This window comes from Artemia sp. Qi Xiang Cuo, chromosome 2 (assembly GCF_049724085.1).
Source record: "Artemia sp. Qi Xiang Cuo chromosome 2, ASM4972408v1, whole genome shotgun sequence".
NCBI lineage: Eukaryota > Metazoa > Arthropoda > Branchiopoda > Anostraca > Artemiidae > Artemia > Artemia sp. Qi Xiang Cuo.
The window spans coordinates 49549281-49566234 of NC_142795.1; the positions used below are offsets into that span (position 1 = coordinate 49549281).

The following is a 16954-nucleotide window of genomic DNA, read 5'->3' on the forward strand; positions in this document are numbered from 1 at the left end:
GTAACATGGCTAGTTTGTACAAGAGTGATCAAGCAGAGATATGAAAGCAGTATCCACTTGTCATTTGTACATATTCTGCTTCCCATTGTTAGACCTTTCCATAGAGAATGCCTCCAAATTAGATACTAATGCAAATTGCTTTTTTCCTCTTCCCCTAAACGAATCGAGTCCTTGTTTTCTGCACTGCCTTTTTTTCTACCGCACAAAAAAAGCTACTTTGCTTTTGGGAAACTACCTGGGTCAAAAGACATGATAGTGGGATAACTTTCATGGAGCTCTTTTCTGTTGTACAAGGGATATTGAAGAGTTTCGCCTACGGCCAGTCAAATCGGGGTCTAACGGCAGAAGTCAACTCTTATTTGACTTAGTTCAGCTTCATTTTCCGTTTGACTCTTGTTGAGAAAGTCAGTTCAATTCTGCTTTCAACTTCTGTTTCTCTACAGAAAGGAAATTTAGATCTACTTACCTCCGGTGAACATTTCAATCTATGCAAGTTGGCATTGCAAGAACTAATGGATATGGCTTTTCTTTCTATCTGTGAAAAAGCAATTCAGACAGATGAAAGTGTTGGGATATGTCCCTGAGTACCAAGACATAATCGCTATAGTAAACTTCGAGCACTTCTATTTTTACTAGGACTAAACCTTTTCCCTTTCTAGAGCAGTTGTGTGATGAACTTGACATGAGGTTTCTCTATCAGCGAGCAACAACATTTCTAATCTAGGTTCTGTTGTTTCGTTTTGCTATTAAACGTTACGTAACTGTTAAAAAATTGCAAACTTGCTACCAGTTCTGTTTCTATGAGGGTAGTCTCCACGCTAGCCTTTCATTCCAAAGCAAATGAAAGTTTAACTGTGAATTACGTCATCCCGATAAAAGTCTCCGAAACTCTTAATGTGTGTGACAAACTGTTTTTTTGTTTTTTTTCATATGTTCGTTCACTCTTGACTTTATTCTCCATACTTGCTGTTCGCATGGAATCTGAAGAGTGTTCATATAGTACCTTAAAGCATCTATGGCGAATTTATACTAGAATGAAAGGAGCTCGCTGAAAGCTGTTGACTTCACTACTACTACTACGACTGACAACACATAGTTTGGTATTCAATAAAACTATTGGCGATTTTATCACCAAATTTTAGAATACATTTCAGTAGATTTAACTTTTTCTTTGACTCCGTAGGATTGGTCGAAGAAGCAAAATTTATTTTTTTTAGTTTTCTTTTTTGTTCTTATTTTGTTTTTTTGTCTCTTTTCATTCAAGGTTACATAAACCAAAAATGACAGGAGCCCAGTTAACCTTGAAAGAAGAAAATCACTTAATTATAAATCTAACACGGGGAACGCTCAAAAAACGAGAAACGAAAAAATCTTACAATACTCGCACAAATGTGCATTCTATATAAGTGCCCCCACTTCCCTAAGAAACAGCCAAGCAAATGAAAATTAATCAATATTACAGCTCCCTTCAGAGATCTCAGGTTCACTGTTGCATGGTATTCTAGAACGTTGCTTGGGAATGTCTAACTGCTTCAAATTTATCAGTCTGAATAAATGAATCTCGTGTTTCTTAGTTTTCTTAATATATACATGTGAGTAATGGCCCATGTCAAGCCTGTTGTTAAAAAGGACAAACCTCAGACAAAATTTTCTCCTCCTTAGCTGTCTAACTGACAATACGGATTTTTTTAAGATAAGCTATATACTGCTGCAATTTAAGTCGCTCTCATAAATGACTATCAAATTATTTATCTATCCTAGGTGTCGGAATCTTAGTGAATATATGCGTATTGCCAGAGACATGAAAATCTTCTTTCACAATGAGGGCATTCATTCTACAACAATTCAACCTGAATTTACAGAGGCCGAAGTAAGTTAGTTCTTCGCTTATTTATTTAAATAAAATTGTCTTAGTTTCGTACGGAAGGTAGTATGTGATCAAATAAGCATCTCTCTCTCTCTCTCTCTCTCTCTCTCTCTTTCTCTCTCTCTTCTCTCTCTCTCTCTCCCTCATTTTTCTCCTTCTTTTTCTCTCTCTCTTTCTCTTTCTCTCTCTCTCCCTCACTCACTCTTTCACCCAGTCACTCACTCACCACTGAGTATGCTGCTACTACTTCTTCTAAGAGTATTAAGGATAAATTTTTGGGAAATGTAGAGGATAATGTTGAATTAAATCGAAACACGTTATGTATATAACTACAGCCCATAGTAACCAAAATTAAAAACGCTTTTAAAAAAATTGGTATTTTGAAAACAAATTTAAGGTAATTTCGAAAACAAGCCTGCCACGTCGGATCGAAATATCATTGGAATCGCCATGGCCAAAATCTCTTTTCAGGAAACTTACAGTCCCCTGGCTTGAACCACAGTAAAAATCACTTTTTTATGCATTGCTGGCACTTATATGTCCTCATTTTTCCATTTTCCTCCACTGCTAAGAGAATACTGGGCCACCATAGAGAGCTATTTTAAAGGATCGTTCAGATGACGCTAACGTCTACGCTACGCCTACGCTAAATTGCGTCACCTACGTACTTTGGTAATTAACAACATATAAAATTTAAAATGAAATCGATTTTTTGACCAATTTTGCTATGAAACGAAATTAAAAGGCAATATGTGCATGTTGGTTGTCAGTAGGACGTATCAGCAATATATCAAGAACTGACGAGGGTATTAAGTTGAAACTTTCAGGGCTACTGTTGATCTAAATCAAAAGGGGTTCAGTGGATCCAGGTTGTCAAAATGGCATAGATGAAAAGTCCCTGGAACAGAATAAGGTATTAAGATTTATTTTTCAAAGAAAGTTGGGGGGGGGGGGGTGTAAAACTAAATCAAAAGGTACTATGTACATCCAGATTGTCGAAAGGGCGTATTTGCCGTACCCCAGTAACAGCTAAGGATGTTATGTTGGAACTTTCAGAATATGTTATTGGAAATTTTGAATAAATCAAAAGGCACTATGTCCATCCAAGTTTGTCATAAGGGCATATTTGCGATTTTCCAGTAACGGCTAAGGGTGTTATGTTATAACTTTCAGACCATGTTATTGGAAATGTTTAACTAAACCAAAAGACTATGTCTATCCAAGTTTGTCATAAAGGCGCATTTGCAATATCTTTGAAAGGCACCGGTTTCCTCAAAATGGGCCCAAATATTTTTTTTTTCTGATCTTCTTCATACTTAAATTCGTAATTCCTTGAGCAAAGGATACTATTGTGCTCAAAAAAGGAGAAAAATATTGGTTTGCTCAAAAATGAGCTCGTTTTTTTTCGAACGGCTTAAAACTAAATCAATAAGTCCCTGGACCAAGAAGGGCCTAAATCAAAACGAGTTTTCAGGCTGGGGGCAAGGACCTCCCAGCAATGGGAACCTTTAATGGTCAAATAATAGTATATTTCCTATCGTCTAAAACTTTCAGGGAGCAGTTCTTGCGCCAAGGAGAGCTCCCATTTTTTTGAGAGAGTGGAGTAGTTAGGGATCGTTTTAGGACACAAACAAGGTTTTCAGGACGAGGTGCCAGAATAGGGCCAAAAATCCATTTTCGATCGTTTTGAAACTTGTATTCTCCGTTCCACGTGGAGCGGAAGAAAATTTGGACCCTATTTTTGAGCAAGTCAATATTGTTTCTCCTTTTTTGGGCATAGGAGTATAAGGTTTAAATTTGAAGCAGATCAGAAATAAAGATTTTTGGGCCCATTTTCAGGGGGCTGATCCCCAAAGTTTTTGTACATTAGGGCCCGCTTGACCGTGGGACTTCCGACTGTAAATTCCAAGCTGTACAGAAAAAAATGTTTGGTGGCCCTTTTTTGCTCCGTTTTCAGGTGAACCAGTAGTGCCTTTTTATTTTTATTAATTAAAAAAACTTTCCACAAAATAAGTTTTTCAAAGAAAAGTAAAGAACTCCATTAAACAAAAATGAGCAAAAATAAAATAAAATAATCTACCAAGCGGGAAACTACCACAAATCAGCATCGATAAATAAATGAAACCCAAAACGAACAGAAATTACAATAAATAACCAAGTCAAACTCAAAACGAGCAGAAATAAACATGAGTTGTTAACCCCTATGCCTTCCCAAGCCCAGAACATAATTTGCACCTTACTGAAAAAAATAAAAATGTTTTTACTTTTATAACTTAATTTGTAGAAAAACTTATTTTGTGGAAAAAGTTTTTTTTTAGTTAATTTCTGTTCGTTTTATATTGACATAGTCTTTTCAGGGAAAAAGAAAGTAATACTTTAAATGTTTTCGTTTTTTTAAGACTTAATAGTTTAGCCTACTATTTGTGTGCTGGAGAAACATTTTCAGCAATTTTTAACAACATGCGATCTTTTAAAAATCTGGACACAAGTAGTAGTGTTTAATTTAGTTTCATACCTCCTCTAGTTGACCTGAAATAGAAAACTTGATACCATTCGCAGCAAAAATCTTTTTACTTTCTTTGATAGCTTGGATACACTTAAGCTATTTTTATTTGGTTAAATTCTAAGAGCAGAAGTAGCCCCGAAAGTTTGAACATAATACCCTCAGTCGTTCTTGGGCTACTGCTGAGATGCCTTATTTGGAATTAGCACTAACACGGTGCATTTTGGTTTAATCTTAAGGCATTATTTAGTTTTTAAACTTAATGGGCAAATGGGAGGGTGGGCGTGGGAGGGGGATTAGTTGCCCTCCAATCACTTTCCACTATTAAAAGGGCATTAGCCCTTTTTATTTTCAATCGAATGAGCCCTTTTCGAAGTTCCTACGACAACTCCTTCTATACAAAGTGCCCTGGTCTATAAAAAAAAAAAACAAAAAAAAAAACATTGCACCCACATCGATCTTTACTATAAAAATGTCAAACCTTCCAATCACTTTTGACTATTAAAAAGAGCACTAGGCCGTTCGATTTCCAATTGAGTGAGCCCTTTTTGAATTTCTATGACAACGCTTTCTATTAACCCCTTGTATGCCCCCAGGGCATAAATTACAACCCTTACCCTAAGGGATGTGAGGGGGGTTGTCATCCTCAAAGACCAAATTTCCAGAACTTTAAACTACGTTAAACAAAATGGCTATATCAAAATTTTGATTGGATGTGTTTGGGGAAATGGTGGGCGTGAGAGGGGCGCGCGTGAGAGGGGGGTTAATTACTCTCCATTCACTTTCGACTTTTAAAAAGGGCACTATTCCTTTTAATTTCCAATCAAATGGACCCTTTTTGAAATGTCTACAACAAACTTTCTATATAAACCTTATATGCCCCCAGGGCATAACTTACAACCCTTGCACTGAGGCCTCTGAGGGGGTTCTCATCCTAAAAGACCTAATTTCCAGAACTTTCAACTACGTTGAAGAAAATGGATATCTCAAAAGTTTTATTCGATGTGTTTGGGGAAATAGTGGGCGTGAGGGGGGGGGGGCTAGTTGTCCTTCAGTCACTTTCGACTATTAAAAAGGACACTAGCCCTTTCAATTTTCAATTGAATGAGCCCTTTTTGAAGTTTCTACAACATCGCTTTTTATAAAAACCTTATATACCCCCAGGGCATAACTTACAACCCTCACCCTGAGGGCTGTGTGGGGGAGGGGTTGTCATCCTTAAAGACCTAATTTCCAAAACTTTCAACTACGTTGAATAAAATCACTATGTACAAATTTTGAATGGATGTGTTTGGGAAAAGGTGTGTGTGAGAGGGGGGTTAGTTGCCCTCAAGTCACTTTCGACTATGAAAAAGGGCACTAGCCCTCTTAATTTACAATCAAATGAGCCTTTTTTAAATTTTCTACGACAAAGATTTCAATAAGAACCTTGTATGCCCCGAGGCCATAACTTATAACCCTTGCCCTGAAGACTGTGGGAGGGAGTGTCCTGCTCAAAGGTATAACTTCCAGAACTTTCAACGGCGTGGAACATATTGGCTATCTCAAAATTCTGATTGGATGTGTTTGGGGAAATGGTGGGCGTGGAAGGGGTTTTAATTGCCCTCAAATCACTTTCGACTATTAAAAAGGGCACTAGCCATTTCAATTTCCAATCGAATGAGCCCTTTTTGAAGTTTCTACCACAACGCTTTCTATAAAAACCATATAAAATTTCAAATATGCCCCCAGGGCATATCTTCAAGCCTTGCCCTGAGGGCTGTGCGAAGGTTGTCATCCTCAAAGACCTAATTTTCAGAACTTTCAACTACGTTGAACAAAATGGCTATCTCAAAATTTTGATTGGATGTCTTTGGGAAAAAGGTGGGCTTGAGATTGGGTTTTGTTGCCCTTCAATCACTTTCGACTATTAAAAAGGACACTAGCCCTTTGAATCTTCAATCAAACGAGCCTTTTTTGAAGTTTCTACGACAACGCTTTTTATAAGAACCTTATATGTCCCCAAGGCATAACTTACAACCCTTGCCCTGAGGGCTCTGGGGAGTGTCCTCCTCAAAAACATAATTTCTATCTGGAAATCAACTACTCTGAACAAAATGGCTATCTCAAAATTTTGATTGGATGTGTTTTGGGAAATGGTGGGCGTGGAAGGGGTGTTAGTTGCCTTCCAATCACTTTTGACTATTAAAAAGGGCCCAGGCCACTCCAATTTCCAATTGAATGAGCCATTTCGAAGTTTCTATGACAACTTCTTTAATACGAAGTGCCCTGGTTTTAAAGGAAAAAAAAATAATAAATAATACTTTGTGCCAGCATCGTTCTTATATGCCCCCAGGACATAACTTAAAACTCTTGCCCTGAGGGTTGGGGAGGAGTATCCTCCTCAAAAATATAATTTCTATTCGGAAATCAACTACGCTGAACAAACTGGCTATCTCAAAATTTTGATTGGATGTGCTTGGGGAAATGGTGGGCGTGGAAGGGGTGTTAGTTGCCTTCCAATCACTTTCGACTATTAAAGAGGGCACTAGCCATTACAATTTCCAATCGAATGAGCCCTTTTCGAAGTTTCTACCACAACGCTTTCTATAAAAACCATATATGCCCCCAGGGCATATCTTCAAGCCTTGCCCTGAGGGCTGTGCGAAGGTTGTCATCCTCAAAGACCTAATTTTCAGAACTTTCAACTACGTTGAACAAACTGGCTATCTCAAAATTTTGATTGGATGTGTTTGGGGAAATGGTGGGCTTGAGATGGGGGTTAGTTGCCCTCCAATAACTTTCGACTATTAAAAAGGACACTAGCCCTTTGAATTTCCAATCGAATTAGCCTTTTTTGAAGTTTTTACTACAACTATTTCTATAAGAACCTTATATGTCCCCAAGGCATAACTTACAACCCTTGCCCTGAGGGCTGTGGGGAGTGTCCTCCTCAAAAACATAATTTCTATCTTGAAATCAACTACGCTGAGCAAAATGGCTATCTCAAAATTTTCATTGGATGTGTTTTGGGAAATGGTGGGCGTGGAAGGGGTGTTAGTTGCCTTCCAATCACTTTTGACTATTAAAAAGGGCCCAAGCCACTCCAATTTCCAATTGAATGACCCATTTCTAAGTTTCTAAGACAACTTCTTTAATACGAAGTGCCCTGGTTTTAAAGGAAAAAAAAATAATAAATAATACTTTGTGCCAGCATCGTTCTTATATGCCCCCAGGACATAACTTAAAACTCTTGCCCTGAGGGTTGGGGAGGAGTATCCTCCTCAAAAATATAATTTCTATTCGGAAATTAAATACGCTGAACAAACTGGCTATCTCAAAAATTTTGATTGGATGTGTTTGGGGAAATGGTGGGCGTGGAAGGGGTGTTAGTTGCCTTCCAATCACTTTCGACTATAAAAAAAAGCACAAGTCACTCCAATTTCCAATCGAATGAACCCTTTTCGAAGTTTCTGCGACAACTCCTTCGATACGAAGTGCCCTGGGATGTAAAATAAAATAAAAATAATTAATACATTGTGCCAACATCGTTCTTTACTTAGGCAGCGCGATTGCGCTGCCTATGATAAGCAATAGGTGAAGTCAATGAATAGATTTTCTAATACTTGTAAGTCTTTAAATTTAGTGATGAATTGTGTCTTGGAAAATAACTTGATTTCATAACCCCCGGTGACTATGACAGGGAACTGAATGAATAGATCTACCGATCCCATGAAATATTGGAGTGTATAATCTCTTATGTCATTGAGAAAAAAGACTTACCGTACTCCAATATTTCATCCGTCAGTCTGGTGGTTTTTCAAGCATTGATCATGTTTCGAGTTCGTCACAGCTAGAATACTTAAAAATTCATGTTTATTTTGAAACTAGTGACCTTGATCATTTATCATTTTCATTTATTGATGATTTGATACATACCCATTGCAATATTGTCCGTTGTTCGGATTCTAAACTATATAAGCGTAGTAATTTGAAAAGAGGCAATGTTGCTTTGTATGTATAAGCTTTTTTCATATTGCTATGTTGAATCAGTGTGCCTTTGAATTATATTGCTATGTTGAATCAGTGTTACTCCAATTACAAGTAAAAGGTAATAAGCATGATGTTGATGGTTACTATGATGATAGAATTAGATGTATGAAAGAAGCTGAAGCAATTGCGTTTCCCAAAGAGCATTATTCGTATAAAAATGCGAAAATCATTATAAGCTTTAGATCTTTTTTTTTTTTTTTTTTTTTTTTTTTTTTTTTTTTTTATAATTAAGGCAAAATTTTGGCTGAGAATTTGGATTGATTGCGGTAGACCCAAGTCAGGTTGTGTTTCAGACGTAAAGCAGAAAACAAAAAATGAATATAAAAAGTACCTTAATTCATTCGTTATAAGGGTATGGAGTTTTCAGCATCTAAAAAGGATTGGTCCAACGTGATTAGTTCTAGGAAGTTGGATAATTCTGACTCAAATATAGTGATTCGACATCTATTTAGCTTGGTATGATTATTATTTGTCAATTTTTCCGAAATTGATTTTACCGTACAATCATATTATTCCCCGCTACTTTCTAAAAATTTTCCGCATTCATTTCATCAAGGGCATATTATTCCAGTGTCAGTAGATGCTGTTGAAAATGCAATCAAACAACTGAAATCTTCTTCATTTGATATTGATAATATTAGCTCAAGTAATATAAGTCCAAAAACTGTAGTTCTTTTATTTAATTTGCAGTTATTTTTCCCAATGTGATTAGCATCTCCCGTGGTTCCGAATAGTTTTCTGTGTGGGACTGTCACTCCAATTTTAAAACGTGGAAAACTCCCTTTCGAATATTCATTTTTTTCTCTCTAACTACTGCGTGTAACCTTCGTTAAATCTTAAAGATATTTTACTTCCTAGTTTAAATAAAAATATATATTTTGGATCCTATCAATTTGCTTTTCAATCTGATCTTGGTTGCCAGCATGCACACAATGTTCCTTTTTCCGCCCTTAACAATGGCCTGACTGAAGGGTTGCTACTTTATATATGTGTATTGAACCTTTCTAAAGCTTTTGATAGTGCGGTCCATAGTCAAGTTTTTCTTCGCTTTTTAGTAATGTTGCAAAACTTTCAGTTATTTTTCTTCTTCGTTACTTATATAAGGATTTCTACCTTCGTATTTGTAAACCTGGGCGTTATTTCTTCCATCCACGTCGTGATGTGAAACAGGGAGGGTTTTATCACCTAGAATATCCCAAGTGTGTTTTTTCTGGTATATTAGATGAAATTAGATCAAATTATTTTACTGGGCTTTCAGATGTTTCTTATCTTGTTTATGGGGGGGGGGGACCTTTTGCAGCAATGTAAAAATAATCAAGGTCTTACGGTTAGGGTCTCAAAAGTTTTTCATTTGTTTAATCACTGGTCTTTCTTGGTCATTTTTGGTCTTTCAATGAGTCAAACATGATGGAGAGCAACTTCTCCCCCCCTTCCTTCCATCCTCTTTTCCCGCTTTACTGAAAACAAAATACGCTTTAAAGGTTTTCACTTCTCTTACTTTCACAAATAAAATACTTTCGAAACTTTAAGGAATAAATATCATTATATGTCCATTAAACTCACAATCCACAGTCATTTATTTTTTGTGTTTTTTTTAGTATAGCTCGAATTGTTCTGGTCTTGAGGATGCATGGGGGATATCCTACTCATGTTAACTTTTGATCGTTTTGAGTTTGAATCGGCTATTTATTGTAGTTTCTGTTCGCTTTGTGTTTTATTTATTTATTGATAGTGATTTGTGGTAGTTTTACGCTTGGAAGATTACTTGACTTTATTTCCGCTCATTTTCGGCTTAATGGAGCTCTTTACTTTTCTTTGAAAAGCTTATTTTGTGGAAAAAGTTTTTTAAATTAATTACAATAAATAACCGAGTCAAAATTAAAACGAGCAGAAAATACAGCAAACCGGAGTAGAGCTAACGCCTCCTGAGTTTTCTAAAGACCAGAACATAATTTGAACTTTTGACAATTCTGAGAAAAATGGCTATATAGAAGTTTTGATCCGATGCCATGGGGGCTATAAGGATCCCCAGGGACGAAAAGGGCATATGTGTGGCTCTTATTACCTCCAATCACTTTTGGTCATTAAAAAGGGCACTAGAACTTATAATTGTAAAAGTACCTAGTAAGCGCAAGTACGTTAACTCTGACTACCCAAATTAAAATGGACTGATGGTCATAAATACAAAGCAGTAACTTTTCATAAGAATGGTTTGATTACCATCTTTAATTGCACTAAATATTGAATTGTATCAGAGATTATTGCGCTGCTTAAGTAATGAGCGAAGTAGGTTCTATATATTATTTATTTTGTGCTTTTCACCAAGCCATATTCTATGGAAGGAGTTGTCGTAAAAACATTCGAAAAGATATTCCCTTGTCATAACCAGCAATGACAAAGTGTGTTTTGATTGTGCTTGGCATACCTCTCAATATTTCCTTAAAGTTTCACCTTAATACTCTAAACTTTTTTGGAGATCCAACACCAAACATGCTCTCTTTTCTTTAATAAAAAAAACTATATGTTAACACTGAGAAACTTGCATAACTTAAAGCCCTTCCATCGGGAGCTGCGCGCGAGGGGGGGGGGTGTTCAACACAGGAGTCATAGTTATTTTACTTCAAGACTAAGTTGAATAAATGGCTATCTATTTTGAATAAAATTGCTATCTTAGAATTTTGGTCAGGTGCATTTGGGGGGAAGGGCAGGGGCGGTTGCCCTCCGATCACTTATGAATCTTAAAAAGGGCACTGGAACTTTCGATTTTCAGCTGAATGGCCCCCACCAAAGTTTATACGACCATCCTTCCCATAAAAATCTTATATCTTAACAATGGGCCACTTGCATAACTTACAGCCCTTGCCCCGGGGACTTGTTTTCGACTTAATACCCTAAATTAGGTGACCACAGTGTCTTTCTATGGCAAACAAATAAACGTTCAAGTGGGGATAAGCCCATTTATTTAGACAGCGAAAACAGGTGCAAAAGACTAGATCTTTCGATCATATATACATCGATCGTCATGAGTAGAAATACTACTGATGAAATACTACATATTACTGGGCTTGAACCTCCCCCTTTTGACATTTTTGTCTGACCCGTAAAAACGTACCAAAAAATGCAAAAAAAACAAACAAATTTTCTATGCGTTTTCAAAGGTTTTTCGTGTTGTCCCACCCCAAACAAAAATCCTAGATAGGCCCTTTGATGTATGCCATGGGTTTATTCTTTTTGTATATATATATGCCATGGGTATATATATATATATATATATATATATATATATATATATATATATATATATATATATATATATATATATATATATATATATATATATATATATATATATATATATATATATTATGTCAAACAATTATGATAAAATCGAGACAATCTGCTGATACTACTGACAATACTACTGATGAAACACTACTCATCGGAGTATTTCTACCAATGACGATCGCTGTATATGTGATTGAAATATATAGACTTTTTTACCTTTTTTCACTGTCTAAATAAATGGATTTATCCCTATTTGAACTCTTATTTGTTTCCTGGGGACTTGAAGGAGGATTGTCAAACCCAGAGTCATGGTTATTTTGACCTTTTGACTATTTTGACCAAATTGGCTATCTTAAAATTTTGATCGGATGCGTTTGGGGAAAATGGCATGGGGGGGGGGCTGTTTGCCCTCCAATCACTTTTGATTCTTATAAAGGGCAATAGAATTTTTAATTTGCAATTGAATGAGCCCTTGTCCAAATCTTGAATGACCACCCCTTCCATGTGAACTGTCTCTTGGAAAATTAATAATGCATTGACGCCTTATCACTGTTTACTGTAGGCAACGCCATAGCATTGCCTCTGATTTAAACAGGTGAGTAGGACTTCCAATTTCCCTTCTGATGAACATCTGAAATTATCCAGGGGGAATATGGGAGGACTTCCGCGTGGGGGGCGCCTAGCACCCCATAACTAAGCCCCAGGGGATGACATTACTCCCATAGGCCTTGGAGCAAGAGGTGTTAGTTATGTAATTTTCCCACTGTTTACATAAGGGATCTTTTATTGGGAAAGAGAGGCATGTTTGATCCTGGGTCTTCAAAAAGGCTAATGGCATTAGGGTGATGCTTCATGAAATGTTGACGGATATTAAGTCAAAACACCCTATGGCCATACAAGTTGTCAGAAGGGCGTATCAGCAATAACTCAGGAACGGCTTAAGATAGCGTTTCTCAACCTTTTTTTCCTCGCGAACCAAAAGAAAGGTCCAAAAAATTTGACGAACCCCCTATGTAGCCCTTGATGAAAAGTAAAAAATGTGATAAAATTTGATAGAATGTATATTCTTCCTATTGCAAAATAATTGAATATACTAATAGTGAAACATTTAAATAAAACATTAATAAGACTAAAATGATGGCTAAGTAGAAAACAAGATAAATTTAACAAACTGGTTCTTATTTTTTATATTTGGGAAAACTCTTTAATAGGATATTTGTGGTTATTTGATAGAACAAAGCAATTCAAAGTTAGGCTCAATATCTGGTAATTTCAGTCTTTGATCAGGTTCTGCATTTCAGTCATTGAACAGTTAAGATCTATCTATTCTTTTAAAAAGGATTAATCCCAGTCTTGAAGCAGCTGTTGGTAAAGGTTTTTATCCTGATTTAATTAGACACTGAATTCTTTCAGTAGTTACGAAATAGTGAGAGTACTTTTTACGTCTTATAAACTACTTAAATATTTATTCAGTATCCGTAACCTAGTGGAATGTTTAACGTCACTGGATAAATTGAATTGACTGGAGTTTCTGTCCAATGCATTAATTAAACTTTTGGCTTTCTTAAATTGAGATAATTTCATATATTATCCAAGTGCGGTATGCCAGTTTGGCAATAATGACGATTATAGTGAAAGAAAAGAGAAGGAAGGGAAGAGGAAAAGAAGAAAGAAGGGGGGAAAAGGAAAAAAATGAAGTCGGGAGATCTGGCTTTCACTCCGTTACCTGGATTTCCATGGTGGCAAATAAGGATACTTAGTGTTCTTAGTCCCGGAAATAAATTTCTAGTGTTCAAGTACGGGGATTCGTATAACAGCAACTGTTACGATTGAAAATATGATGGACTTTGAAACTAATAAACAGGCATGCGGTGCTAGTAAACATGCATCCATCAAAAAAGCAATGGCTGAACTGAATAAAAATCCAAACTCTTACATGGAAACTGCTGCTAGCCTTGGAATTGAGAAGGAAGTGCGGCTTGAGATTTCTGAACTGAGAGCGAAGATTTCGCAGGCTAATGACTCAATTAGTGATATTGTCAAGAAAAATATAGCAAAGGATCTCGGTAAGGTCAAACTCTCAAAAGATGACCTTGAGAAAACAACACAAACTGTTTATTCATCCGTTATTTTGGAACTTAAAAGTAGCCACGAAAAATTAGTGGACAGAATCGGAGCGCTGGAGTCTAAAGTCGATTTCTTAGCACAAGCATTTTCAAACCTGCAGTATGACTTCGATGAAATGCAACAAGCTAGTAAGTCTTCCTACGTAGTTATTTACCACCTACCTGGTCTGAATGAAACAACAAGGCAGTCCATAAATAATGTGCTAGACTTAATAACAAACAAACTAGGTCTACGATCGGTATCAGAGTCTGACACTGTGGATGTTAATATTTTGGGACAGCCCAGTAGTAGCAGAACCCCCCCCCCAGTTGAAGTCGGATTTAAAAGCCCAACAGTTGCGAGAGAAGTATTGAAAAATCGGAGCAAGCTGAAAGGATCGAAATGTTTTGTAAGTGAAAGCCTTACTCGTCCTAGACAGGAAGTTCTAAATACTGCTAGGGATGTAGTGGGTATGAAAAATGCTTGGTCAGTGCAGGGCCGTATCCTTGCTAAGTCTGGCGATCAAGTAGTTAGAATTCAGGACCTATCAGAAGTTGTATCGCTGAGCCGTCTTCAAGAAGCCAGGGTTCTGGCTAACAGACAAGAGAGTGACTAACCTGCTTTGGTGACAGTAAGGTGAACTTTTTGTTTCAAGATGTCTCTGCTGACTAGTAGACTATCTGATCTTGCAGAAAATTACTTTAATTTAGCTAATGTATGTGAACGAGGCCTCTGTGAAAGTGATGATGGGACTGAAAAAGTGAGGTCAGATCTGAATCTTCCGGTTTCTAAGAATATTGATCCCTGTGATCTGAAGCAAATTAACTCATCGAGTGATTGTATCATAGCCACGTATAATTGTCAGGGGCTTGAAACTGCGTTTGATACACTACTTACCACAGTTAATGGAAGTAATCTTTGTTTTGATGTAATATCACTAACTGAGACTTTCTTGAGTGAAATTTCGCCTTTAAGTGTGTAATCACTAGAAGGCTGTTCTTTTTATTATAGAAATAGAACGTAGATGAGGAAAGGTGGATTAGGAATTTACGTGCGGAATGATATTTCTGTAACTGTAGAATATACTTTAGGTGTCTGGGTTGAAGGTCGGTTTGAGTCTTTTGTTGTTAATGTAAAAAAGTATGATGTTGAAATTCTGATTGCTATTATTTACAGGACACTTAGTTCTAACCCTACGGAAACGTCTCAGCATTTTGATAATCTTTGTCAGAATTTAGGGTCGTGTAAAAAGCCGTGTATGCTAAGGGGGGATTTCAACCATAATTTATTGGAGCTAGGAAATAATATGAATGTGGAATTTTTAATAACTATACTATCATTTAGTTTTTTCCCGTCGATTAACATCCCCACACGAATTACAGAACGCACAGCCACGCTTATTGATAACATATTAATTAGGGCAGATATTTTTGACCGGCTGAAATCATGAAATGTGCTAATTGCGCCAGGTTCGGATCATCTCCTTGCATTTGTAACAGTTTCGTTTAGCGATTTATCATCACATCCAAATGACCAGAATAAAATTGAAGAGAAAACATTTGTTTTCAATGAACCAAATTTAAATAAATTAAAGAATCCTTTAAGAAAACTAGAATGGAGCGATGTTTTGAGTCAGAATGACCCTGAAGTAGGTTAGGTTTTGTTTTTTGATAAGATTCGTGAAGCAATGCACAAGTGTTGTAAGATTGAAGAACCACGTGAGAATAGATCCAGAAAAAAAAATAATTTTGAACCTCCGTGGTTAACATAGGAATTACAAAACATGATAAAATTAAGAAACAAGCTTTACAGTAGAATGTTGAAGAAACCGTCGAATGAAAATCGAGATATTTATGTTAGTTATCGAAATGTTGTCAATAAGAAAAAAACGAGATGCCAAGAAGAATTATTTTTTTAATGCCTTTGAACTTGAAAAGAATGATAGTAGTAATCTATATAAAGGTTTCAACTTTACATGGAATTACACAAGAATATACAGTGCAGTTTGACGATTACATTGCAAAAAGCGACCAATCCTTTTATATTATATACCTATAAAGTGAACAAACACGTTTTGAAAATATAATTGAGATTATATAACGCAAGCAGACTGGTTTTTGAGGCACTTTCATCATAACATTTTTTTTCTAACCGAAAACTAGAAACCGTCAAATTGCGTAATCAAATAATGGTCTCACTCTAGAAAGACCGGTTTACAGCTAGTTATAATCATGCTTTTTTGGCAATTGACATTTTTTTCTGATAACAAGTAGCATTCATGGCGATCGTAGCTCTATGTTGGCTCGTTTTATATACTTCAGCTTGTCTATTCATTTGTGTTAAATAAAAATCTTGAATCTGGAAAATGAAAAAATAAGTATTTATACAAAATGTACGATGCAGCTAATTAAAGAATAGTAGGCAGCACTCAGAATTGTTTGATTGACATATGCTGTTAAATCACTTTACGTAAAAGCTAACTATATTTGCAAAAAGGGATAAGGGATTCGCGAATTGGACTGTACGATCGATCTTATTTGAATAATAGGGAAAAAAACAGAGCTAAATAACATTTGCAAATTGGATCATATGGAGGTGGAGAAAAAAGGGTTAAACCGATTAGCAGTTAAGGTAACCTCGAAAAGCGTGTTAACTCATAGCTTATTTATTATAAATTTGGAACAATATCAATCTATGGAAATGGTTAACGATGATAAAATGGTCTTATGACTTGACCTAGCTTTACTTCTCCGATGTGTTATGTATAATACACAAGTGGTGTTTGAACAGAGTTGTCAATTTAAAATAGAGTTTAATCTTATAGTATACTAAAAAGTTGAAACTAAGAGAGATCTAGATGGCAAATAAATACTCTTTATAATGGATGGTATTACTTCTTTGATTTGTTCTGTATAATAAAGAAGTAGCGCTTGAACAGTGTTGTCAGTTTAAAACAGAGTCTAACGTTAAAGTATACTAAAAGTTAATACTAAGAGAGATGTAGATGGCAAGAAAAGAATTTTAATAATGAAATTCAAAACAAACCTTAGAAATCCTTGAAAATCAAGTAGTAAGGTGTTGGTGAGAACGAACCATCAAGGATCATAAGCACCAACTACCCTAACCACCAGAGACTTCAAACCCCCCAAGGTCGCCGATAC

General features: G+C 36.2%; 1 protein-coding gene across 2 annotated transcripts in view; it reads left to right on the forward strand.

Moving 5' to 3' along the window:
• ZnT63C (solute carrier family 30 member 1) overlaps positions 1–16954 on the forward strand; it is a 179567-nt gene that overhangs the window by 133114 nt on the left and 29499 nt on the right. For both annotated transcript variants that reach the window (XM_089108153.1, XM_089108154.1), the window contains exon 8: positions 1762–1870. In XM_089108153.1, the coding sequence (XP_088964279.1) occupies positions 1762–1870 (109 nt within the window). The remainder of the gene's footprint in view (positions 1–1761; positions 1871–16954) is intronic.